The sequence below is a fragment of the Brassica rapa genome, chromosome A08, assembly GCF_000309985.2.
Source record: "Brassica rapa cultivar Chiifu-401-42 chromosome A08, CAAS_Brap_v3.01, whole genome shotgun sequence".
NCBI lineage: Eukaryota > Viridiplantae > Streptophyta > Magnoliopsida > Brassicales > Brassicaceae > Brassica > Brassica rapa.
In genome coordinates, this window is record NC_024802.2 from 21,729,090 (window position 1) to 21,755,739 (window position 26,650).

At 37.7% G+C, this 26,650-nt stretch overlaps 5 protein-coding genes across 8 annotated transcripts; 3 read left to right on the forward strand and 2 right to left on the reverse strand.

Annotated features, from left to right (window-relative positions):
- The first annotated feature begins 1,237 nt into the window (after positions 1-1,237).
- Positions 1,238-6,177, forward strand: LOC103836361 (lysine-specific demethylase JMJ25). 4 transcript variants are annotated; one of them, XM_009112610.3, is made up of 14 exons: positions 1,238-1,713; positions 2,132-2,705; positions 2,911-3,053; positions 3,138-3,237; positions 3,313-3,466; positions 3,542-3,596; positions 3,667-4,258; positions 4,339-4,668; positions 4,775-5,116; positions 5,214-5,283; positions 5,374-5,459; positions 5,551-5,670; positions 5,750-5,820; positions 5,936-6,177. In XM_009112610.3, exons 2-14 carry the CDS (start codon positions 2,142-2,144, stop codon positions 6,036-6,038), a joined length of 2,730 nt encoding a protein of 909 aa, XP_009110858.1. In that variant the 5' UTR covers positions 1,238-1,713; positions 2,132-2,141; the 3' UTR covers positions 6,039-6,177. The 4 variants fall into 4 exon arrangements, with proteins under 4 accessions (XP_009110858.1, XP_033133674.1, XP_009110857.1 ...); XM_033277783.1 differs by having other exon boundaries at positions 1,238-1,583; XM_009112609.2 differs by having other exon boundaries at positions 1,246-1,560.
- Positions 6,178-6,179: 2 nt separating this feature from the next.
- Positions 6,180-13,578, reverse strand: LOC103836360. The gene is made up of 3 exons (XM_009112608.2): positions 9,875-13,578; positions 8,263-8,972; positions 6,180-8,196 (listed from the first exon to the last, which is right to left on the reverse strand). Exons 2-3 carry the CDS (start codon positions 8,944-8,946, stop codon positions 6,346-6,348), a joined length of 2,535 nt encoding a protein of 844 aa, XP_009110856.1. The 5' UTR covers positions 8,947-8,972; positions 9,875-13,578; the 3' UTR covers positions 6,180-6,345.
- Positions 13,579-13,872: 294 nt separating this feature from the next.
- On the forward strand, positions 13,873-18,564 carry LOC103836362 (sucrose nonfermenting 4-like protein). Its single transcript, XM_033277785.1, has 13 exons — positions 13,873-14,423; positions 14,516-14,603; positions 14,998-15,159; positions 15,489-15,611; positions 15,702-15,761; positions 15,965-16,054; positions 16,361-16,495; positions 16,924-17,068; positions 17,366-17,539; positions 17,676-17,739; positions 17,823-17,892; positions 18,015-18,132; positions 18,239-18,564. The coding sequence occupies exons 1-13, from the start codon at positions 14,299-14,301 to the stop codon at positions 18,331-18,333; spliced, it is 1,449 nt and encodes a 482-aa protein (XP_033133676.1). The 5' UTR covers positions 13,873-14,298; the 3' UTR covers positions 18,334-18,564.
- A 233-nt stretch (positions 18,565-18,797) lies between these two features.
- Positions 18,798-23,479, forward strand: LOC103836364 (mannosylglycoprotein endo-beta-mannosidase). The gene is made up of 10 exons (XM_009112613.3): positions 18,798-19,353; positions 19,533-19,671; positions 19,742-19,969; positions 20,051-20,109; positions 20,172-20,220; positions 20,301-20,531; positions 20,621-20,790; positions 21,064-21,913; positions 22,386-22,613; positions 22,698-23,479. Exons 1-10 carry the CDS (start codon positions 19,205-19,207, stop codon positions 23,403-23,405), a joined length of 2,811 nt encoding a protein of 936 aa, XP_009110861.1. The 5' UTR covers positions 18,798-19,204; the 3' UTR covers positions 23,406-23,479.
- A 195-nt stretch (positions 23,480-23,674) lies between these two features.
- LOC103836363 (putative UDP-glucuronate:xylan alpha-glucuronosyltransferase 5) lies at positions 23,675-26,234 on the reverse strand. Its single transcript, XM_009112612.3, has 3 exons — positions 25,464-26,234; positions 24,689-25,134; positions 23,675-24,215 (listed from the first exon to the last, which is right to left on the reverse strand). The coding sequence occupies exons 1-3, from the start codon at positions 26,224-26,226 to the stop codon at positions 23,733-23,735; spliced, it is 1,692 nt and encodes a 563-aa protein (XP_009110860.1). The 5' UTR covers positions 26,227-26,234; the 3' UTR covers positions 23,675-23,732.
- Between the last annotated feature and the right edge of the window lie 416 nt (positions 26,235-26,650).

The following is a 26,650-nucleotide window of genomic DNA, read 5'->3' on the forward strand; positions in this document are numbered from 1 at the left end:
TAAGTGGTGAAAATAAATGGAAGTGACAGTAACCGATCGAAGCTGGATCTCTTAGTTGACAAATATATAAATTGATAAGCTAGTAGATGTGTCACAAAAAAAAAAAAGATAAGCTAGTAGATTTAATATTGTCAACTGAATAGTGAATACCATACTTTAGTTCTTTCTAGACGCAAATTTGTTTTGTTTAGCTTCAAATAAAATTATTGGCTAAAGAAAATCTAAACGTCTTGCGGGATCTTCTAATTCTTTGGAGCTGCTTGAAAATGAATTTGTTTGCATTTACTCGTCAATTTTTGCTAATAAACTTAACCTTTGCTCATGTTTAGAAACTTAAGAAAAAAGAGAAAGAATCTTTTGAAAAGGATAAATAATCTAGGGGAGAATCTTGTTTGGTGTTTTCCTTTGTAGTCAAGACTCAATAGCCATGCGCGTGGGGATAATCTATAAGTGTCTAATCCTCTTATTGGTTCTCGTTTTCTTGGTCGAATAATCTTTTAGTTTCAACGATAGCCTCGTCTCCATACCTCGCGTGGCCCTAACGCACCACCATCCATATTTTCTGCAACTTTATTCTCCTCCATGCACATTTATATGGATTCGAGCACATACGTTACGTTACTCCACTCTCTGGATTTAGACACCAAACATAAACGACAAAACTGATTTCTCTTATTCCAAAGCATAAATCCATCTAGTAATTAATACCCGACGTACCATGAACTTTGTAAAATTTTAGATAAAAAAACAAACTTTTTAAAATTTCATATCTTTAATTTCTCTGAAGCATACACATTTGTGCAGAATAAAGAAGGAAACAGTCAGTTGACAAAAAAAGAAGAAGAAGGATACAGTCGAACTGTGACGCTCTAAAATCTTTTGAATTTTTGTTTACAACAATACCAAAAATATATTCATAAATAATCGAAAGTGCAATTTGTCATCATGATATACAAAGTCAGAACTGAACACACATAAGTTGAATAGTTGTTACAAACATGAGGTTTGCCTAACATCATTTGCTGGTGCGTTAGATATCTATGTCACTATCTACCATTAAATTTGACTAGTGGCTATGGAACTAGATACAAACTCTTCAATAAAATAAATATGATCCAAGCATGCCTATTCCTTGTGTTGTCTCAATTTGTAAATTTATTTATTTTTTTGGTAAATTTATATTAACTTTAGATTTTCTTTATTATCATGATATCATACTTTGTTGATATAGAAAATATAAAATATATGGATCCACATTCTCCTTAATTTTTTTGTTTTATTAATCCATATATGGGATGTGTACTATCTTATAATTATTATTAAATTAATTGTGGCAATGAGGATCCCACTTTTGAGTAAAGAAAAGGAATACAAGTGAACCCATGTTATTATGCTCTCTCTCTGTCTGAATGGGAGTTGTTGGCTTCTTTGTTACAGTGGCGAGAAGGAAAAAAAAAACACAGAAAATAATAAAAGGAAAAAAAAAAAGAGAATGTGATTGGTCTCTCTCTCTCTCTCCCTTCTCTCTGCAACTTCTCTCGAGCAAAACCCTAGCTTCAGGTTCGTTTCTTCCTTCTCTCACCGTAAGCAAAATCATACATTCATATAACATATAAACTCATAAAACACACTTGTATTACATGTTAAATCTCTCGAATTTCGATCTCCTCTCACCAATCCTTGTTCGATTTTGAATATTCCTTAGCTCCTTAGGTTTGATTCCTCTCCTCAATGATTAATTGATCATGTTATTATCAGTCTCGTTGTGCAACTCTCTCTCCACACTCCTCTAGCTTATAGTTTCAGCTGATCGAACGTGTTCACTGATCTAGGGTTCGTAGTGAATGCTAAAGTTCTGATTTTTACCGATTCAGCTTACTGAACAATGCAGTTCAAATCTCAATTTAGGGTTCGTAGTGACTAGTGAGTGCTAAAGTTCTGATTTTTACTGATTGAGATTAGTGAACAATGCTAAAGTTCTGATTTTTACTGATTGAGATTAGTGAACAATGCTAAAGTTCTGATTTTTACTGATTGAGATTACTGAACACGCAGGTCAAATCTCAATTTAGGTTTGTAGTGAATGCTAAAGTTCTGATTTTTACTGATTAAGCTTACTTAAACAATGCAGGTTAATTAGAATGAGTGGTGCTAACGAGCAAACTCGATCCGGCTCCGGCAACGCCAACGGCGAGGGCACTATCGGGATTCCAGACGAGCTACGTTGCAAGAGGTCAGACGGCAAGCAGTGGAGATGCACCGCTATGTCCATGCCCGACAAGACCGTGTGCGAGAAGCACTACGTCCAGGCCAAGAAGCGCGCTGCTAACTCGGCTTCACGCGCCAGCCAGAAGAAAGTGCAGAGGAGGAGCTCGCCGCCGTTAGGCGAAGCGGATACTTACTCAGTCGATGATCAGCTCGTGATCCCTCCTCCTAGCAGCAGCAACGGCCACGCCTCTGGCTCCACCAAGTATGATGGTGGTATTAGAGAGAAGAGACACGATAGAATCATGAGTAGGTACTTGCCTGAGACGCCTATGATGAGGGGCTTCTCTCCACGTGTTGCTGTTGATTTGAACGATGAGGTGGATGGTGATGATGCTGGGATGTTTGAAGAGAGCTATAGATCTTATAGGAGGACGCCACCGTCTGCTGGTGTGATGGACCGGTCACGCGAGAGATCACACCAAAGCATGAGTCCTATGGTAACTTTTCTCATTGTTTAGACACTAGACAGTACTTATAGGCCGGCCCTGAGATTTTGGGGGCTCTAGGCGATTTAGTAAAGATTTTAATAATTTTTTTTTACAAATTTGGAAAATGTTTCATCCGGCTTTGCCCAGGACCGGCCCCCTTGTGTTTGTTTGAAGAGTATTTTAAGATTAAAGTAAATGTTTCTATGTGTTTTAGGAGTACTCAGGAGAGAGCACAGATGTCTCTGAAGAGTCTTTGGGGCAAACTTGTCATCACTGCCTGAGGAAAGACAGAGAGAGAATCATATCTTGCCTCAAGTGCAACCAAAGAGCCTTCTGCGACGCTTGTATAACGACACAGTGAGTTTTCTTTTTATTCTGTTTATATTAGAGTTTTGTAAACCTCTGGTTGGTTCTTGATGATGTTCTCATGCATTTTGTAAGGTACTCGGATATACCACTTGAAGAAGTCGAGAAGGTCTGCCCTGCGTGCCGTGGTTTGTGTGATTGCAAACACTGCCTTCGTTCTGATAACACAATAAAGGTGTGGAACTTGTATATCCAGAGATTCAAACCGTTGCTACCTATTTTGAGGTTACATTTTAAGACAATTAGATAGCTCTATGTGGAAACTTTGCAGGTCCGGATCCAGAAAGTACCAGTTTTGGACAAGTTGCAGTATCTCTATCGTCTGTTATCAGCTGTCCTTCCAGTGATAAAGCAGATCCATCTTGATCAATGTACAGAGCTAGAACTAGAGAAGAGACTTCGTGGTAAGCCTAGTTTTATTTACAGTGTATAGTACTTACTTCATTTGAGTTTAAACACTAGTTTGTTCTACACTGCAGGAGCTGAGATTGATCTTGTCAGGGCAAGACTGAAAGCAGATGACCAGATGTGCTGGTATATCTCTCTTACATGCCCTTCTACTTACAGCAACTATGTTCTTATTGAAGTTTTGTATTCCATACAGCAACGTGTGTCAGGTACCAGTTGTTGACTACTACCGCTGTTGTCCCAACTGCTCATTTGACCTGTGCCTGAGATGCTGTCAAGATCTACGCGCTGAGTCTTCGGTGGAGATTGGTGGGACTAGCCAAACGATAGGAGATAGAAGAACAGGAGTTCCTAAACTAAAACTGAACTTTTCAAACAAGTTTCCTGAATGGGAAGTCAACAGTGATGGGAGCATCCCCTGCCCTCCTAAGGAACATGGAGGCTGCGGTTCCAAGTCTTTGAACCTCGCTCGCATTTTCAAGATGAATTGGGTTGCAAAGCTTGTGAAAAACGCTGAGGAGATGGTTAACGGCTGCAAGGTATCTGATCTTTGTAGCCCCGAGCTGTGTGACAACCCTGTGTACAGCCCGTCAGTTGAAACGGTTAGATCTGATGGAGTAGCTACTTTTGAGAAACAATGGTCAGAGGGTCGGATTGTTATTGTGAAAAGGGTACTTGAAGAGTCATCTTTCTCTAGATGGGATCCTGAGACTATCTGGAGGGATATAGAAGATGTTTCAGAACATGATCCATTCTTGAAGGCTATTAATTGTTTGGATGGGTCAGAGGTAAGTTTTGCTTTGTTATTTTTATATCTTCATATTGTTTGTGTTACAGATTCATTAGTGTTGGTTAACTTGATTCACAGGTTGAGGTAAGGCTTGGAGAGTTTAGAAAAGCATATAGAGATGGAAGAAACAAAGAGACAGCTCTTCCTTTTTCTTGGAAGTTAAAGGACTGGCCGAGCCCAAGTGCTTCCGAAGAGTTCATTTTCTACCAGAGACCTGAGTTTATCAGAAGATTTCCGTTTCTTGAGTACATACATCCCCGGTTAGGCCTTCTGAACGTTGCAGCCAAGATGCCTCATTACTCGCTCCAAAACGATTCTGGTCCAAAGGTTATAGTGTCTTGTGGGACGTATAAAGAAACTGATGGTGGCGATTCATCGAATAGTATTCACTACAGCATGCGTGACATGGTACATTACTCAGCTCTTGGATTATAATAAATCACACCTCTTGGTGCAACAAAGTGGATCTCATGTTAGTAAAAATAGTAATTTGAGTTGTGAAACTGTTAAACAGGTATACCTCTTGGTGCACACACCTGAAGGAACAAAACTCGAAAGTGTGAGAGAGACTACAAATCACGGTCCAGGAAAAGCTGATGAGAAGATGGGAGAAAATGAGTCACTTGTTAGCCCCAAGGAAAAATTAATAGACGGAGAGTTACATGATCTATCACTTGGTACATCCAATACGGAGAAGAACGAATCTGAGATGATGTTGAGTGTGGAACCTTCTTGCACGTCTTCATGTGCAGGAGGAGTCCAGTGGGATGTCTTCAGGCGCCAAGACGTCCCAAAGCTGGCCGAGTATTTGCAGAGAACGTTCCAGAAGCCTGATGATAGTCTTAAGTGTGATTTTGTGAGTCTTATCTGCTTAATCAATATATCAAATGGGAAAGTCGTCTTTTTATATGTCGGAATGATTGACTTTCCAAGCTTGTGTACCTGGGTTTCAGGTGTCACGTCCGTTGTTTGAAGGATTGTTCTTAAATGAACACCACAAGAGACAACTAAAAGATGAGTTTGGTAAGAAAAAATGAACATTCTGTTTCCATGTTCTATTTCCAAACGTTTGTTGTCCGGAAACATGAGAGATGATTCCTGCTATTGTTTCAGGAGTTGAGCCATGGACGTTTGAGCAACATCGTGGTGAGGCTATATTCATTCCAGCTGGATGTCCGTTCCAATTCAGAAATCTTCAGGTAATATATATTTATGCAACATAGAATCAAATGAGTTTCTCTTCCCTTGCACTTGCCAAGAAACTAAAGTTCTGTCGTATACACTTCTCAGTCAAATGTTCAGGTGGCTCTAGACTTCTTGTGCCCTGAAAGCGTTGGAGAGTCAGCAAGACTAGCTGAAGAAATCCGGTGTTTACCGTACGACCACAAGGCAAAACCTCAGATTCTAGAGGTAAGAAAACTATGAGACACACCATTAACCATCTCACTGCCTTCAATCCTTGAAAATGGTTTGCGTTTTTTAATATCAGATAGGGAAGATATCGTTATACGCAGCTAGCTCAGCCATCAAAGAGGTTCAGAAACTGATCTTGAATCCAGAGTAAGTCAAAAGAATCTTAAGCCAAATCTAATTGAAGGACTCTGCAGTGAAACTGAGCTGACACTAGTTATGTTTTTTTGGTTGAAATTTGGTTTTGTTGTTATGACTACAAAAGATTTGGAGCAGAGCTTGGTTTTGAGGACCCAAACCTAACAAAAGCAGTCTCCAACAACTTGGATAAGGTAATCAAGCGGCCGCAGCAAATCAGCTGCACTTGATGAGAACAAGATTTGTATAGTAGTATTACCATTGTTGTGACATTAGTCTAAAACTACTAATACTACGATTCAGGATTTGTATGTATCTGTGTATATGCTTTACAAATTATATGCATGAGCAAGCACTATTCCACTTCAATATTGGGCAATATGTATTCAATGAGATATGAAGAAAGTTAGAAACTGAACAGAAAATGTATAACAAAGAAGAATGGTACGGAATAAAACCCCTTTAATCTTTACTTTTTTTGTACACATTTATTCTATGGCAAGAGGCCAATCCTCTCACAACTAGCACCCAAACTTTTCAGACTTGAGTCTCTGAAGCTCCTCTTCTACGCTTAAGAGAAAGCTTCAATACAATAGGTGGAAGCCTAGGACGTTCAGGTGGCACTGTCTTTGAATCTTGTCTTTGATCCAGTGCCATAGTCGCAGTTGTTGCTCCATTAAGAGGAAGGCTAGGCTTTGAATCCTCTATTTGATCTATTGCTTTGCTCTCATCTTCTCCTCTTTTCTCCAAACCTGCACTCCCATTGTGTGGCAAAGGCTGTGCACTGTGACACGCTTTAGCTGAGCGGTTTTTCTTTGCACGTTTTCTTGGTTTAATCGTGCTTTTCATTTCCTTGGTTGTAAGATAGCTGGATTCAAGAGCTTCGAGAGCCCGGGTGGTTAATGGTCGCTTTCTTGTGCTCTGTCTTCTAGGAGCATCTGTAATTTCGTGCTGTTGTTGTTGTTCTAAGGAACCAAGCACTTGAGTAGTTCCAAGATCATTGGAAGGAGAACCGTTAGAGCCTGGAAGGGAAGGGAGCTCAACTGCTTTCTCTTGTTTAGGAACAATGGTAGCACGTTTTGTGTTCGAGTCAGACAAGGAACACCACCCGTTTGGTTCTTGTTCTGAGAAAATGAGTTCATGTGGGGATGTTCTTGTCTCCTCTGACATCTCTTCGATCTCAACAACCGCAGAAGACGGTCCACTTCCCGTGTTTTTTGATTGATCAGACTTTAAGTTCATATAATCTCTTCCATATCTCTCTTTGTCTTCATTCATCTCTTCACTAGAGCCGTTTTGGTGTTGGACAGCGCATGAACTTACCTGCTCTGATTCAGAACATACCGTGCTCTCATCACCCGGTGAATGTTTGTCTCTTGAAAGGCTTTTCTCACTCCTCACGCAAGCACTGAGCCGTCTACGTTTCAACGATGGAGCAGAACTTACTGAACCATCATTAGCTTCTGCTCGTTGGTTAGACCTATGCTTGATCAGCCTCTTTGATGGATCCTTAACCCTCTCCAAAGTCTCCTCCTCCTCCTCCTTTATACTAGATTCTTCCTCTAAGTAATCCTTTTTCCTACCATCACTTGGGGGCATTTCCACATTCTGACAGTCCAGTTCATCTCCTAAACGAGTCTTTGGCACAGAACAAACTAGAGGCTCTGTATTCAGATTCCGTAAATCACACAGCTTCCCTCCTGCAACCAAGCTAGTGTCCACAACAGTGAAGTTCATTTGAAGACTTCCACGGTTAGAACATGGAGACTTTAGGTAACGATGTTTTTGCTTATCAGATGGAGAAGACTCTTCATCAGATTGGCCAGAAGAGTTCTCTGCATTGGCGTCTCCTTCCTTTATCTCTCCTCCTGTTTCAAACTCAAGCAGCTCAGGCTCCATAGCAACCTTTGTTAGAATGTCACTAACGGAATCAAAGTAATCATCGCCTTTAACAAGATCCCCTCTCGAAAACTCTTTCACGCCAGGGACAATGAACACAATGTTATCCTTAGAAGCAAAATAGCTTCGCTCCTTGGGCTGCTCCGAACGCCATCCTCTGGCTAGCAGACGCGGCCACACAGCTTCCCAGAAGATATCACTGCAACGCGCTTTGCTTAGACGTCGTGAACTGCCGGTTAACTGGTTTATTATGTCGGCAGATGTGAGTGAAGTGTAAGCATCTAAGCCTGGGACCGAAAAAGAAGTCTTTGAAGAAACCGTGAACCATGGTTTGGTCTTCACTGGTGGTCCTGATGTAATAACCGTGAGATCTTCTTTTCCTTTACCGATCGCCACAGCTTCAACCAGAAGCTTGAGACCCACTAGATCCTTCACCAAGCTTATGTATTTCTCAAGAGTGATGTTCCCTTCAGCAAATGACTTTGAGACCTGTGGATATAGTAAGATCAATGACCAAAACATATATACTATTGTTAAGATGTGAACAAGACTCACATTCACAAGTGTTTGCTTCTGAGATTCATCAGAGATAGAAGGAATCAAACGGGACAACAACTGATGTTGCCTCCAGCCTGAATAAAGCTTTCTTCCGTACACACACTTCCGTCTCCGCTTCGTGCGAGAATCAGTCCACCTGTGGTAACTAGCTGACTTGTAGAACTTCCCATAGTAGTACAACACTATCTCTCCTCTTCCTTTGCTCTCCATGAACTTCTTCACCTGAGTAAAGTTCTTTCCGAATGTATACAGACCAAGAACGAAGCTAGCCACCTCATGATCTTCCCAAGAGCTGGATGGTGTCTCCGGAACAGCCTCAAGATTCATTCTTTGCTTCTTGTCATTCTTGGCGGAGGAACGAGTACTTCTTTTGGTTCTTAAAGATTTCAAAGACTGGTTCATGTCAATACTATCATCATCTCCATTTAGTTGACCTTTTTGATGATGCTTGTCTATCCACATTACTTGGACAGGTTGTCCGACGAGAAAGGGATATGAGGAATCATCCAAAGGTAGAGGAGTCGAGAGAAACGCTGCACGTTTGGATGCAGACATCATAGGAGGAATCTCGGCCTGAAACTCATCTCCAACACGAGGCTCTACTTTTGGATCTCCACATGCAAACTCAACATCAGAGGAAGCGTCCATAAGAGTGTTTCCCTCATCCATCAGACGAACCATTCTTAGAGGAACCTAGACGAGCTTGTCTGCATAAATCCACAAAAGAACTGCATTTTCAGTATTGATTATAATGCTATAGCAACCTAAAGAACATAAAAACGGTAAACATCTAATTCAACCAGATTGAAATGCAGATATATATATTACAAGATCTGAAACTCATTGTCAAAACTGAGCCAAAGCTATGAATATGAGATTAACAAGAACAGAACACAAAGATTAAAGATCCAACCTATAATTATTACAGTTGCCTTAAGTTAACAATTAGAGGAATGAAAAGTAAAAACAAACCTCAAGCATACATGCATTGTCCAAGAACAATATAACATGGCAAAGTATAAAGCTTAAGATTCAGTTACTTTAGATCGTGGGAGAGATTGAAAGATAGATACTTGATCACTAAAACAATCACGGACACGGAAAGTTCGAGCCAAACCCAGAAAACATCCAAAAGTTTGATGAACACGAAGAAGGTTAGAAGATAAAAGCTAGGGTCTTCAGAGCCTAGTTCACATTGAAACACAGACACAGACCCAGATTCAGAATCTCTCTAATCACATGTGACATGATCAAAGCAAAACCGACAAACAAGCATCGATCCCGACCATCATCAACAACTTGTAGCATAGCCATGTAATCAACAACGATCTCGTTAGAGATGAAACCCACGACACACGAGAGGAACATACCACAATGGTACTGTAAGAAAAGCAGCACAAAGTCGAAAACTTTACGCAGAGACAAAAAAAAAACGTTGAAACACGACAACAAGTTCTGTACTTTGATGTTATAAAAGGAGGATTCAGCATCTATCTAATCTCTTTATGTTGCAACACAAGGAAACCCAGAAAGAGGAGAAAGCAAAAGACAAAGGGAAACGCGAAACATGAATTGACAAACACGTCATAAAAGAGATAGATTTGATAACCTGAGTTTAGTTTATGTCTCAAACTTTGAGCAATGTTGGAGTTTGTGGTGATACGAGATTGTGGAGTTGGTAATGGAAGCAAAGGAGATCGAACAAGTATCGTGTTTTCGGAGAGAGGACGAGCTCTGGTCGCTGTTTCAACACCAAGTCTTCGAGAGAGGAACGAAAGCACACAAGGTGAGAAAAATATACAAGTCCGTATTATATAAAAGATTATATTTTATTTAATATGCGTTTTTGGAATTTTCCATTTGCTTTTTTTTTTTCTTTCTTTCAAAAATAAGGTTTAGAGTGTTTATTGTTTTCAGTTAGAGTGTTTAAAGTCATTAAAAATAATATATTCAAAGTTGTGGATGTGATTTGTTGGATGATCGTTTTAACGTTTTTAACGGTTTTTGTGGATGTGCTTTGTTAAAAAAAATTTTAATATACGCTATCGGCTGATTCAGTCAACCGTATACATTTAATGTTGTAAAATTGATTGATTATGACATTATCCGATTCGAGTTTAGAATAAGTTTTTGACTAATGTAAGAAGTAATTAGATTGCATGTATCCAACTACTATGTAAACTGCATCGGCAAGACTTAGATGTAATTTTGTATAACTTCATATTAATATCAACTGAAAAATTAATACATTTAATGCTATAAAATGACTGATTATGACATTATCCGATTCGAGTTTGGAATACGTTTTTGATTAATATCAGAAGTAATAAAATTGTATGTACCCAACTAGTCAAAATTCAAACTCAGATTTTTCATATAGCTGTAATTTTGTTTTAACTTTTTTTTTTGAAAGACTATAACCTTAAATGTAACTAGATTCAAGGGCGGGTATATTTTTTGTTTTAACGTTTTTGAGAAATAACACTTTTATATTTATGTTATTTTTTGTAATCGTATTTATATTAAATGTTGATTTAATTGAATATAATTTTTGGTAACTACATTAAATATGTCAAACTGCATAACTATTCACATACTATATGCATTTCAGATTTTTTTAAGAAAAAATTATAAAGTTTGCAATATATTATATTTTTTTATTAGTTACCTAACATAATAGTCAAAAATATCCGTACTTAAAAAGATCTGAAAATTAAAGTCTCATACTCTATTAGACCTATATACTTAAACTTTCCTTAAAAAATGTTATATCCGAAAACCAATATGAAATTCAACCTGCACCGAAAACTGAACAAAATATTTGAAAAGTGTTTGAAAAAGATAAATTCTAATATATTATGTTATATATCTATATATATGGTTAATATGGTCTTCAATAACTTTAAGTAAAATCACATTTAATAAATGTTGTTAATTAAATAACTTATTTAAACTCTGTTAAGCTAAATGAGTTTATATAAATTTTCTATTTCTATTAAAAATCCAGTTAAACCCTATTAAATCTTATTTTAACATTATGTGCTTTGTAAATTAATAGAGAGTTAAGTTTTTTAACTCTGAAACCAGAATATTATATTTAGTTACATAAAATAAAGAATTATATTTCATTTTTGAAAGAGTAAAACATGGGAATAATTAGTTGGACATAACACTTATAAATTGGCATGATTCTGATTTAATAAAATAGATTTAAATTTTAATATATGATTGTTAAAAAAACAGTATATGATTTAGATAGGCTAATATATACCTTAACATTCATTAACTATGTTGATATTAGTATTATTATTGGGACTGTGTTAATGGTGTTCATATGGGTCCTAATTTAATATGGTCCATAATAGATTAAAATGATAATTTGCTCTAATGATTATAATTCGAATATAGAACAGTGTAATATAATTAAAAAGAAAAAAATGATGTCAGAAAAAAGAAAGGACTGATTATTGCTGAATGAAACCGTAGACTTTGACATAAGTGGGTCCGGAAATGAGAGAATCAAATGGAAGTTATTAACAAAATCATGGTTATATAAAGAAATAATAAGTGGTGCAGTTACAAAAAAATGACCCGTAAATAAAAGTTGGTTATATAAAAAAGTAATAAATGATGCAGTTATAAAAATTACCCCTAAATAATAGGAATACATAATTGAACACAACTTTTATCATTTGGTCAATCTGCTGTTTTAATAGAATAGATATATTCCAAATTTAGTCTACCAGTTGATCACAACCATGCAGGTTTCATGTTGATAGATATAATTTGACATATGATTAGTTTTAAGTGTGCAACTAGGTCTATTGAACACTCTGACCACCATCACAGAGGCCACGGCCAGTGGCAGTCTTTAGTCTGGACGTTACAAATCCATACGTGTATATTAGTCCCCAAAAACCAACTTTTTAAGTATTGCTTCACGCTTTCACCTACTGATTCAATTATTTTTGAATGTACTTTCTTGGCTTCAGAGTTAAACTGGGCCAAAGAGAGAAAGATCCATAAACGGAAAAATGTAAAACAAAACTTATATCAGAAAATAAAAGCCCATAGGGCTATAATATCGGTTTCTTCTCTAATGACCTCTAAAAAGGTTGTTTTGGCTCTATAATATATAACTAGACTTTGATCCGCGCTTATAAAGCGCAGGTTTATTTTTGAAATTAATTAAATTATTTATATATAATTTATATATAATATAATGTATGATTTTGGGTACATTACCTGGGTGCACTTAACCATACCTGACTGAAAAAAAAAAACTAAAATTAAGCTGAATTTCATAAAAAATCGAGCATATCCTATATCTTTGGAACCGAAAAATAGAAACCGAATTGAAAACCAAATGAATACTTAAAATTTTAAAATACAAATTATATACCTATAAATATTAATTATATTTAATTTCTAAAAACCAAATATCCTAAAAATACTATTTATAAACCAAATTATGCAAAAAAAAATTAATGACTCAAATATTTGTTACTCAAATAACTATTAGTTAATTATTTATCTTTTTTTTTTCAAACAACCTAAACTGCCCGATTTAAAACGCGAGATATTTTACATTTGTGAAAATTTAATGAAATGATCCAACAACCTTGTTGTTTAAGTAGATTTTTAAAGAATCCTTCCGTTTTAATAGTTTGATATCTAAATATTGTAGATCATGAGCATAAAATATAGTGTGAAACATTATTAATTAACAATCACTATGATAAGAGATATAATTAATTTATAAAAGAAGTGTATTACATAAAATAAAGAGTAATAATATAATTTTTGAAAAGTAAGATTTTAAACCATGTTTTTAATTGGATGATTGTATTATTAGATGGTCCATCATGAAAATGTTATATATATTGTACTAATCAAGTATATAGTTCGTTTTAATAAAGAAGTATAAATAATAAACAATAAATAGTATATATAGACGGTTGCATGCATATAAATGCAAATGAGGCCGAGTTTTTATAATTTGATTATTTCTCCCTTTGGTATCAATATTAATTAATACTAACGTATTGTTATAGAAAGGAGAAAAAATCGGGTAAATATATGATCTTGAATAATGTATTGTTACAAACATATAAGGTAAGAGCATAAAAAATAAATTTAATGAAAGAGTCCAAACAACCTTTTAAATAGATTTATTAACACTCCTTCCCTTTTAATAGTATTGATGAGAACAAGAAAACATGCAAACCATAATTTCTGTATTTTTAAAAAAAATACCAAAGAAAAACTAGAAAAGGTGATATTGGCAAAAATAAATAAATAGAAAAGGTGATTTTAGCCAAATTATTGATGTATAAACAAAAATTTAGTTTCAACTCTCAAAGTAGCTAAACTTGCTATAATAAATATGTTTATTGGATGGATACTGTCTCAAAAGAATAGGGACTAATTTGAATAATTTATATAGAATATTTCCAAAAAAAAAAAAAACTATAGGTATATATGATGTAAATAGATATAAAATGTTTTTTTTCCAGATATAAAATGTTTATTTTTTTATGTCGGGAAACTATTTTTTTTTTTTGTATATAGTAAAAAAGGAAAGAAAAATAAAAAAAAACATATCTCCAATGGATTAAAAACAACAAAAACCTTCTTCGCCCGCACAGATTCTTCACCTTGAAAGAAAAAAAAAGACCCAATCACATTATTTCCCCAGATCCAAATCAATCAATGCCATCTTCTCTAATTAGGTTTCTCTCAAATCCCTAATTCGCCGAGCTGCCATCAATCAATCAATCAATCTCCTTTGGGATTTTCGAATCATCCATCATCGAGGTCTGTTTCTCCTCTTCCGCCGGCTGAAATTAAGATCAGAGCCGCTAATTCTTCAGCTAGGTTTAGATCGTGGTTTGGGATTTTAGGGTTTCGGTTAGTGGTGTATCGAATTGGGACTCCCTTACACGTGTAAGCCTTAAAGTCAGAAGCTTTCATCATTTTCTGCTCAAGAGAATCGATTTGAGAAGTTTGTAAGTATATAAAGACTAGGAGGGGATGTTTAGTTCTACATTGGATAACAGCCGTGGGAACAGTGCTGCGGCAGGGCAGGTTGTTACTCCCACGCGCTTCGTGTGGCCTTATGGAGGTAGAAGGGTCTACCTAAGCGGATCTTTCACCAGGTGAGATGACTGAGCTTGAAGAACTAGGATTAGTTACTTTGTACTATTGTTTTTGTGGTTTTATCCGATACTGAAATGGGAGTGTGGAACAGGTGGACAGAACATGTGCCAATGTCTCCAATTGAGGGCTGCGCTACTGTTTTTCAAGTTATTTGCAACTTGACTCCCGGATATCATCAGGTAAAAATAATGGTTAATAATTTGTATTGGACCTGTCAACTGTTTCATAGCAATACATCCTATGATACTCATTCATTTAGCCTCTAGATGCTAATCAATGCAATATGCATGAGAATAATATGTGTATGCATCTGTCATAGTTGATTACATTTCCCAATAGGTAGTGTTATCATCATTGAACAGTATGTAATCCATGGTAGCATCCTAAACGTGGCTCTATCGTTAGAACATTTGTGTAGCCATTGAAGATTCTTAACTTTATATCGGAGTTAGACTAGTGGTTATTTTAGTTTCTGGAATTTTCTGTGTTTTGGACGTACTATATCTAACATGAGGTTGATTATTAACACCTGAGATGCTTAAGAAGACTAGTGGTTATTTCATTTTCATGCAGTATAAGTTTTTTGTTGATGGCGAGTGGCGGCACGATGAGCACCAGCCGTTTGTAACCGCAAATGGTGGAGTAGTGAATACTATATTTATAACTGGACCAGATATGGTTGCCACGGGTTTTAACTCATCTAACATGGATGTGGATGATTTCTCCCAGCGAGCGGTAAGGAGTTTGACCTTTTTTTTCTAAAAATGCAATGTATTGATATTTTTGTCTACTTATCATCATTAGCTTAGTTTTGTAATACGACGTTTCCTTTTATTTTTTTAATTAATTTTGACATCTTTGAAAAAGGGGTAAAAGACAACCGTTTCTCCAAAAAGGGAAAGATGTGGTGTCCTACATGTGTGTTAGAAATAGTTTATGCTAAATTGCTAATAGCATTTAATTTGATGTATAAAGCAGGAGCCTTATAAGTTCCATAAAATTGTCTCTGAAGACTACATTCCAATTAAATTTCTGACTGTTTTTATATGTTGATTATATTATAGGCTGATCCATCCCAGGAATCTATCCCTAGGATGTCAGGAGGTGATTTGGAGATGTCTCGTCACCGTATATCTGCTTTACTGTCAAACCGCACTGCATATGAACTGCTCCCAGAGTCGGGCAAGGTCTGGTTTCTTCATTTCTTATTGTTTGATGACTTTTGTCTTCATCTATCTTAGTAGGAAATTGTCTAAGGTGATGCGAAATCTTTACAGGTTATTGCATTGGATGTAAATTTACCAGTAAAGCAAGCATTCCATATACTTTATGAGCAGGTTTGCTATATTTACCATTGTGTCAACCTCTCTTCTTTTTGGGATGCTCCTTTCTCTGTCCCTCACAGTCATGCATGACATTCTAATGTTGTTGCATCCAGACCCGAAAGGGGAAGGAAGTGAAACTTGAAAGAACTAGATTTGTCTTTTTGTTTTTTGGAAATTGTCTGGCTTTCTGGTTTTACTAATTATGTTTCTTTCAGGGAATCCCTTTGGCTCCTCTTTGGGACTTTGGTAAAGGCCAATTTGTTGGAGTTCTTGGTCCACTGGACTTCATTCTAATACTGAGAGAGGTTGGTATCACTAAAGTTGTTCATTTCTAGAGCTTTGCTTCGAGTGACCGATGTATCAATTTAGGCATTCCAAGATTAAATTATCTAAATGTCGATAAGTCGAAGGGGGTGTTAATAATAATAGTGGTTTACGTTCACAAATATTCATTTGCTTTATTGTCTAAACATGGGATTTAATTTGAAGGAGTATAATAGTTTTCCGTAGTTTAGGCATATTACCTATGAAATATATGTATATTTCACTAGCTTTTCTCAGTATGAAGTCTTTCACTCTTGCGTGGTAATAGCAACTCTGTGTAATTGCAGCTTGGAACTCATGGATCGAACTTGACAGAAGAAGAGCTTGAGACGCACACCATAGCAGCCTGGAAAGAGGGGAAGGCTCATATTAGCAGACAATATGATGGAATTGGGAGACAATATCCTAGGCCACTTGTTCAGGTGAGACTTGCCCTGTTGCTTTCTACCGCTCTCACTACTGATCTTCCCATGCAGCTCCCTCTAAAATATCATCTCCTTATTATCTTCTTTCACTTTGAAAATGTTTCTGTTGTTATCTCTATCTACACACTTTTGCTCAAATGTTTTAGCTATCTAGACTCTCGTATATCTAAAGTTGATTTAAATATATAGGTTCAGAATGAAATGAGTAGAGCATGACTGTTCCACATTTTGGATTAGGAGGCATATTTTTCTAGGAATGTAACTGATTCATATATTCATGTCTACTTGTCTACATGTTGTTTACTTCTCAAAAAAACATTTTATATGCCCGCTTCTTTTTGCGTTCTAAACATAGCTTTACTCTAGAAACTTCGGTTGCAGGTTACAGTAAAAAGACCTAAAATATTTTCATACCTTGCAACCAGGTTGGGCCCTATGATAATCTGAAAGACGTTGCTCTCAAAATTTTGCAAAACAAGGTGGCAGCCGTTCCAGTTATTTATTCGTCTTTACAGGATGGGTCATATCCGCAGTTACTGCATCTTGCTTCGCTCTCAGGCATATTAAAATGTAAGGTCCTTCATTTGTGAATAAGATCATAAGACACACTGATAAGCGCTCCCAATTGGCGATACACACTTTTCAATTCATGACGTGCATATAATTCTGCTATTTCCTATATATTTCCACTCATCGTTTCTCCATATATTCTGGAATGGAATGTATAAGAGGGAAGTTAGAGCTTTAGAGTTGGAATAGGCTCTCTCCCAAGCTTTAGTCACAGTTATCCCTGCTGTAAATACTTTTTTAAAACACTTTATGCTTCTTATCAGATACTTTAGCTCTAAATTACGCATAATATTTCAGGTATATGCAGGTACTTTAGACATTCGTCTAGCTCTTTGCCAATCCTTCAGCAGCCCATTTGTTCAATTCCCCTGGGCAGTTGGGTCCATAGAATCGGAGAATCAAGTAGCAAACCTCTCGCTACATTGAGACCAAACGCCTCTTTGGGTTCTGCGCTCTCATTATTAGTTCAAGGTAAATCCGTTTTTGCTCCTGTTTCATCAATATATTGTTTAAAGTTCATCCGCAAGTGTCTTTTCTGTTTTCTCAGAGAAGAAAATTAATGAATGAGTCGTGCTTCATCTATCCCTGTGTTATCTGGTTTTTACAGCTCAAGTCAGTTCAATTCCAGTAGTGGATGACAATGACTCACTTATTGACATATACTCCCGAAGGTAAACCCTCTGTATCCATCAATTGAGATGATATGTCAATTTTTGAATCCATGTATTTTGATCACATATCTTTTACTTGTCAGTGACATAACTGCTCTGGCTAAAGATAAGGCATACGCACAGATTCATCTTGATGACATGACGGTTCACCAGGTAAACCTCTCTCAGCCAAAGCCAAGATTCATCCCATTTCCGCCTCATCAAAATTTTCATTCTAGGAGCTTTTCTCAAAAAAGTATATTAAATGTGGTTAAAAAAATGTGTGGGGGTTACAGGCGCTGCAGTTGGGGCAAGATGCGAGTCCGCCATATGGATCTCTCAACGGGCAGAGATGTCAGATGTGCTTGCGGTCAGACTCTCTTGGGAAAGTGATGGAGCGGTTGGCGAATCCAGGTACCACCATCTCTCCCTTCCATACACTCTTCAGGCTTTGTTGCTCACATCATGAGATGAGAAGTATGTATATTAACTGGGGTTTGATTGTGTTTAAAAAAAACAGGAGTAAGGAGGCTGGTGATAGTGGAAGCAGGGAGCAAACGTGTTGAAGGTATCATATCTTTAAGTGATGTTTTCCGATTCCTGCTCGGTCTTTGACTACTACTCAAGAGCTCTCTACATTCTCGTTTCCTCAAATCAAAACTACCCAACAATGTGCTTTCTTTGTGTGTGGTCTTTGCAAGGAATATGTAAAGTTGCTACGAACCCCACTTCTTTATTGTTTTCTTCTATTTAATTTTTGTTGTTTTTAGCTGAACTTGTTTCTTTCCATTCTTGTGAAAGATAATTGGCTTACCACAATCTTTACTAGTTAGTTGCTCTTCTCTCCGCTTTTTTGTTTTTTGTTTTTCTACCCTTCAAAGCTTACAACGTTCGTAACAACACGTGAAGGGCAGATGACAGTTTAGCGGTTGAATAAGCTTAAGCCTCACCAGAGAGTCAGAGACTAACGAGTAACGATAATGCAATAAAAAACCAATCATATTTTTATATGTTTTACGTTTAAAACAAAGCTCAACAAAGTTGGGGAATGGTCAACGAGTGAACCTCAAAGTTATGTCGTGAGCATTATCGATGATGTTTCTCTGAGTTTGATAGACTACGGGCACAGCAACAACCTCACTAAGAACATAAAACGATACTGATGATGCAGCTCTTTCTCTTTTGTCATCTGTCTGAAGCGAAGGGACGCATGAATCTCTCTCTATCTCTCAGCCCTCGTGTCATTCCTTTTCCTTTTGTCCGACACGTTATTACATAAATGACGTAATATTATAATAGATGACGTAATAAAATGAGAAAGTATAATAAGTTCTGCTACTCTCTAACCGTTCGAGTAGTGTTATCTCACTCTCTCTCTCTCTCTCTCTCTCTCTCTCTTCAAGCCAACCTTCCAAGTTCCAAGTCGTCGTCTCTGCAACGACGAAGCGACGACTCATAGCAGAAGAAGCTTAGCTCATAAACTATAATGTCTGAGATCCGGAAGACGCTACTACACTCCGGCTGGCTAGCGGCAAGATCAACGGAGGTCAATGAAGACGGCAAGCAGCTCACTACAACCAATCCACCCTCTCTCGGTTCCCAATCTAAGTGGATGGAAGCCGTCGTCCCCGGAACGTAATCTTCACTTTCCCTTCTTCTCAATTTTTAAACATTTCAACAATTAATCATAAAGCCAATCAACTAAACAAAGTAAAAAAAATCTTACCATTTTACCACTTGATTGATGAATAGTCTCTACACTTGTGAATGACATTTTGCTGATAATAGCCTCTTCTTACTGTTCCTGTTGACAGTGTTTTGGGTACGTTGTTGAAGAACAAAGCTATTCCAGATCCTTTCTGTGGACTACACAACGAAACCATCATTGATATTGCTGATTCAGGAAGAGACTACTACACTTTCTGGTTCTTCACAAAGTTCCAATGCAAAAGAGTTAGTAGACCATATGAATTTGCTATTTTAAAACATTTAAATAGATATTTATTTATTTATCTATTTGCAGTTGTTGAATCAATACGTGCATTTGAATTTCCGTGCAATAAACTACTCTGCTGAAGTGTATGTAAACGGCCACAAGACTGATCTCCCCAAAGGAATGTTCCGCAGACATTCACTTGACGTCACTGATATTCTTCACCCTGAGAACGACAATCTAGTTGCTGTTATCGTTCACCCTCCAGATCATCCTGGGACTATACCTCCCCAGGGAGGCCAAGGCGGTGATCACGAGGTATACACATCTCTCTTTCTCTGTGCATGGCATTGTTTCTTTCTTACTAAAAGTGGCTGAATATCTATGAGACTATGACAGATTGGGAAAGATGTAGCTGCACAGTATGTGGAAGGTTGGGACTGGATTTGTCCAATAAGGTAAATGTTTTCGTTAGAAGATTTAGCTTCTCGAGTGTGTCTGATAACCTTTTTTCTTCTAGGGATCGGAACACTGGCATATGGGATGAAGTGTCAATCTCTGTTACTGGGGTTAAGTTAGTTTGGTTTGGTTTACATTCTAACTGAATAGTTTAAATTGCTATTAAAGAACTGATTTGTTTTGGTTGCAGCCTGTAAGAATCATTGATCCCCACTTGGTCTCAACCTTCTTCGACAATTACAAAAGAGTTTACTTGCACGTGACCACCGAACTGGAAAACAAAAGCACATGGAAGGCTGACTGTTCTGTAACTATTCAAATTACGACCGAGCTCGAAAACGGTGTTTGTTTAGTAGAGATTCTTCATACAGAGAATGTTATGATCCCTGCTCGAGGAAAAACTCAGCACACATTTAAACCGGTGAGTGACAACTGTTAATGTATATTAGTATTACCTCTTGTTATTATTTTTATTCCATAAAGCTAATGATGTTAGTGAATAATCACCAGCTGTTTTTGTATAAACCTGAACTGTGGTGGCCCAACGGGATGGGGAAGCAAAGCCTTTATGACGTTGTGATCACTGTCGTTGTGAAAGAGTTTGGAGAATCTGATTCGTGGATGCAGCCGTTTGGATTCCGTAAGGTTGAGAGTGTTATTGATAGTGTCACTGGTGGAAGGTAAAGCTTTTACATAGTTTCAGTTTCAATGATTCTTTGGAGGCTCTTTGATGTAGCGGAAACTTCTAGGAATAGAACTAGATCCGTTGATTCTATAAAGCTTGTTTAGAAATCTCTTTCTTTTATTAAAATCATAAAACTATTGTCTAAAAGACTATATAAGAAAGCCATAAAAATTCAAAAACATTAAAGATAATTATTGTATTATTAATAAATCAAATAATTAAAATACTTGAGCATCACTCTCCATCTTGTTTCTTGAAAATCTTCCAGGCTGTTTAAGATCAATGGAGAGCCTATATTCATCCGCGGTGGCAACTGGATACTATCAGACGGTCTGTTACGCCTCTCCAAAGAACGTTACAGAACTGACATTAAGTTCCATGCAGACATGAACATGAACATGATCCGTTGCTGGGGCGGTGGGTTAGCTGAACGGCCAGAGTTCTATCACTATTGTGACATCTACGGTTTGTTGGTCTGGCAGGAGTTTTGGATCACTGGAGATGTTGATGGAAGAGGCGTTCCAGTATCAAACCCAAACGGACCATTAGACCATGACTTATTCCTTCTATGCGCTCGTGACACCGTCAGACTCCTTAGAAACCATCCCAGCCTTGCTCTATGGGTCGGTGGAAACGAACAAGTCCCACCAAAAGACATCAACGAGGCTCTAAAGCAAGACCTGAGGCTTCACCCTTATTTCGAAACACCGTCGTTACCAGACTGGGATGCAGATCCTAGTGTTTATCTCGACGGTACTAGAGTTTACATCCAAGGATCCATGTGGGATGGGTTTGCTGATGGGAAGGGGAACTTCACTGACGGTCCTTACGAGATTCAGTACCCTGAAGATTTTTTTAAAGACACGTTTTATAAGTTTGGGTTTAATCCAGAGGTTGGTTCTGTTGGAATGCCGGTTGCGGATACTATAAGAGCTACAATGCCTCGAGAAGGTTGGGAGATTCCTCTGTTTAAGAAGGGTGCGGACGGGTTTATGGAGGAAGTGCCGAGTAGAATGTGGGATTACCATAAGTACATTCCTTATTCTAAGCCTGGCAAAGTTCATGATCAGATTCTGATGTATGGTGCTCCAAGGGATCTCGATGACTTCTGCTTGAAGGTACATTTGGATCTTAATATAGTGTGTTACATGTGGGATTAGGCCTGCGGTTATTAACCGAACCTGCCGAACTGAACCGAAAGTTTGGTTTCCGTTCAGTACGGTTAGAAGGTTCGGTTCAGTTCGGCAATAAAAAAAAGTTTTAGTTTTTGGTTTGGTAATCGGTTAGTTCGGTTTTCTAAAAGAAAAATTTACCAAACAATACCAAATTTAACCAAAACTCCGAACTAACCAAAAAAATTCGAATTTTATTCAATTTAAACCATTTTTTTTGGAGCAACATTCAATTTAAACCAAAAACTTTGGTAGAAATCTTTGAAACCGAACTAACTGAAAACTGAACCGAATTTCTTTTTGGTTAACTTCGGCGAGATTTTGACCGACCCGAACTAACCTAAGAAACCGAACTGGTAGGCTATGTGGGATCTTAACCTAGTGTGACATATTATGATTTTTTTCCTTACCGGAACAGGCTCAACTGGTGAACTACATTCAGTACAGAGCTCTATTGGAGGGCTGGAGCTCAAGAATGTGGACAAAGTACACAGGTGTCTTAGTCTGGAAGAACCAAAATCCATGGACTGGTCTCAGAGGTCAGTTCTACGATCATCTTCTCGACCAAACAGCTAGTTTCTATGGCTGCCGTTCCGCTGCAGAGCCAGTACACGTCCAACTAAACCTGGCAAGTAACTTCATTGAGGTCAGTGTAATGCATCCATGTAACTGTTTCTATGCCTCTATCTTGATCAAATGATATCTTAACTATGTACTTTGACCTCCACAGGTTGTAAACACGACTTCTAAAAAGCTTTCAGATGTGGAGATAGAGGCGTCGGTATGGGACCTAGACGGTAACTGCCCATACTCCAACGTGTTCAATAGAGTCTCTGCACCACCAAAGAAAGTTGTGAAAGTGTCTGAGTTCACGTACCCGAAGTCAGAGAACCCAAAGCCTGTTTATTTCCTTCTTCTCAAACTATACCATGTCTCAGACAAAAAGGTTATATCACGGAACTTCTACTGGCTACATCTGCCTGGGAAAGACTACACGCTCTTGGAGCCATATAGAAAGAAGCAAATACCTCTCAAGATCACTTGCGATTCAGTTTTGGTCGGTCCAAAGTTCGAGCTGGAGATCACTGTCCACAATACATCTAGAGCTAATGATGTTCTTCAGGAAGAGGGTTTGCTCCACAAGCTGTTTAGTAGAAGTGCTGTTGTTGCTGGGGATAGCAACCGCGGTTTGAAAGTAGTGGTGGGATCTGATCCAGGAGTTGCTTTCTTTCTTCGTTTCTCAGTACACAATGTAGAGGCAGAGCAACAAGACACGAGGATTCTGCCTGTTCACTACTCGGACAACTACTTCTCACTGGTTCCGGGTGAATCAATGTCTTTTAAGATCTCATTTGCAGCTCCTACAGGGATGAAGAAGTCTCCTCGTGTTGTGCTTCGTGGGTGGAATTACCCTGATGGGTTTACTGTGTTTGGTTAAGACATTGTCTTGTAACATAACTACGTACAAACTCAAACCTTTTCAATACAATGAAACTGTCACAGGTTTTGTCATCAGTTAGTTCACTTATATATACACAAATCTAATACATTCAAAGAGCATTTCAGAATCATATATTCAGATCAAACCTCAAGTGTACTTGTTACAACAAAACAAGAGTTACTTATATAAATACTATAGCTGAGCAATGAAAAATCAAAACTCATAGGCTCTTGTCTAGTTTCATTAACATTAATGCTTTCATGCCTGCATGCATGCTTCTATGACTCTCAAGCCAAACCATTTCCAAAACGCTATCTCACTGGCCTAATCAACAAGGTTCTTCTTCCTTGGATCCCTCACTTGAACTCTCCAATGCTTTTCAGGAAAACCCTTAACCTTTGCAGCTTTCATCCACTTCTCAATGTTCTTATCCATCTTACGAGTCAAACCACAGTAAAGTTGCAGCTTCTTAGGCATCTTGTCGTACACTTTCCACCATTTCTTGTTCACAGACTCGCTTGCGTACACACGCCGCGTTGTCAAGTCCCAGTTACAATCGTAGTCTCTATAACATCTCCATGGCTTTATCCCCAAGTAGTGTATCCCTTCTAAGTTGTCAGGGAGATTGCGTTTTGGGCCAATGTTGGTTTCTTCACCGAAGTACTTCATCGTGTTTACACGTTTTGATAACCTGTGCCACCACACAAAGTATTCGTTGAGGAAGCCTTGGTCTCCTCCGTTGTAAGACTTGATCTTGAACGATTGCTGCATCAGTTCCTCGAACAGACAAGCTGATGGCTCCAGAACCTAAAGAAAATAACATTTGTTACAAACTTACAATGTACAATCAGGGTGAAACATTTTATAAAAAAAAAAAGTAATAATTCAAGCAATAAAATAATAAATTGTGAATAATTTGAGACAATAATGAAAAAGTTTAGTGGATGATTGGTTGGATTATAATTTTATAAATTTTGTTGTACAATTTAGTATGTAGTATTTTTGTTTTAACTATACCTACGGTAATGAAAAAAAATATTTCTACTTTGTATTAAATGGGGTTTATCGAGATATTTTTATTTTTGGATGGTAACTTAAAAAAAAAAAATCAATATCAAACATGATTCATAAAAATGTAAACAAAAATTTAATGTTAAAGATAGTTTATATATCCCAACCAGTCATCTCCTAAATCTTGTAAAATTGATATGTATAAAAAACAAAAAGAAAAAACTGATATTGTGTAATTTTTAAAGAAAATTATGGTTTAGATGCATTACCATGACTCCAGAGTTGAACAAGACTCGGTTGTTGCCAGCAGCCGAAAGTTGAGGATAGAAGAAAAGATAATCAACATTCTTCGCGATGATGAAGTCTGCGTCTATGAAAACTAGCTTATCATAATCTGTTACTTGCCATACACGTAACTTACTATAGTTCCACTCATTGTAAGAACCTTTCTGGGAGAAAGGGCTACTGATTCTCTCTACACGCCGTAGTTTCCACCCGGCAAGGCTTAAGCCAATGCGAGATTTGTTTTTTATAGAGTCGTCGTGGAGGAGTATCATGTCATGCCTCGAGCCAGATTGCCTTATGCTTTGTGCCAAAGCTATGGCTCCGCATACATAGCTCTCTGATGAGTGGAGCAACGTCACGTAGGCAACACGTTGCGCAGCAAATGTAGTTGTTGATGAGAGACTTTCGTTCTTCTGCTCTCTCCACGTTTCTTGATCTATAACAAGTAATGCATGGCATATTTGTTAAAGCTCAGGTTTATCATGAGATTCAACGTAAATCAATTGACCATGAATGAATTACTCTTAAAATTCATATATTAATTTTCCAACGTGAAACAAATATCCACAAAATATTTCAACATTTATGTCAAAATCGAGTTTATCGTGAGTTCCAATTTAAAACTAATTAACGTGAAATATAGTAGTTTTAAAAAAGTATTAATTCATTAATTGTCTAAATACTGATATGAGATTTCATTTATTCGTTAACATATATTTAGATGAAAAGCAAATACATTAGAGTAACAAGAAGATTTACCTAGTTCAGTAACCGGTGGTGCAATCTGACAAGAACCAACAGGCATGAGAAGCTTTTGCTTCAACTTCTTTAGGTTAGGCTTATACACCCAATACTTCCCCACGCGCCTCACGCGTTCATCACACCTAAAGATCTCATGCATGGGCTCACATGACCCGATGAAGACAACGTACACCGTCCGGTCAACGTTCCTCCTTCCACTCTCCACCACCAGCTTCGCTGCCGCTAGATTCACCTGTAGCCGGAAAACGTCTCTCAACCCTTTACTCTCGGAAAATCCATCGCACGGCGTTTTAACAACGACCACGTCCACGTCAGCAGCCGTACCTTCCACTTGAGGTAGAGGGACCTCTGGACACACTGGCGCGTTCCACGTGTGATCCTCGTCGATCCAGACCGGAAATAAACTCTCCCACGTCAGATTCTTCGGGAGGGGATCGAGCAAGACGTGGACATTCTCAAGTATCGACGTCCCGGTTGCCTCGTAGCTCTCTCGCTCGTTTTCAGCTATGTTGAGGAGACCCACTCGGATCTTTTTTTGATCCGGAAGATAGTTCTTGATGAGTCGGAGCCACCTTGGGTTACGGTTAACCGGCACCACCGGTAAAGAATAATGAATCTCGATGATCGAAGGAGAAGTGATCATGGGATTGAGTAGAAACAGAGGTTTAAACCTTAAGACCAAACCCAAAAACGACAGTGACGTTAGCATTAGATAAAACATGAAAAATCTCCTGCTCGAGTTTTTGTTTTTTAACTTCATTTTTTTCCAACTCTCTCTATATGCATGCATATAATGTGCATGTATTTATATATCTCATAGACGCATTCATATATGGAAGCAAATTTGCAGACATATTTGTGCGAATACGTGGATGGGCGATTGTGAGCACGAGGCTTGAGTCTTGAGATGCATGGACGCACGTTGGCTTAGAAAGTCAATTGATCAGGTGCGTCAACGAACGTGATTAACTTCCATGCGCGAGTTTAGGTGCGTATTATAGTTTTTAAAATAGTCTTGAATATTTTGGAGTGGCATTCTTGAATTTTAAATATCAACCATGCATTAAAGAAAACACTGGTCGTTGTACTTCAGTCGTGGTGTTATATTTTATGCTTCAATAACTAGTATTGTTGGGTTTGTGTACATATCGTTAAGTAGACCGAATCATTAATATCAATCGCTA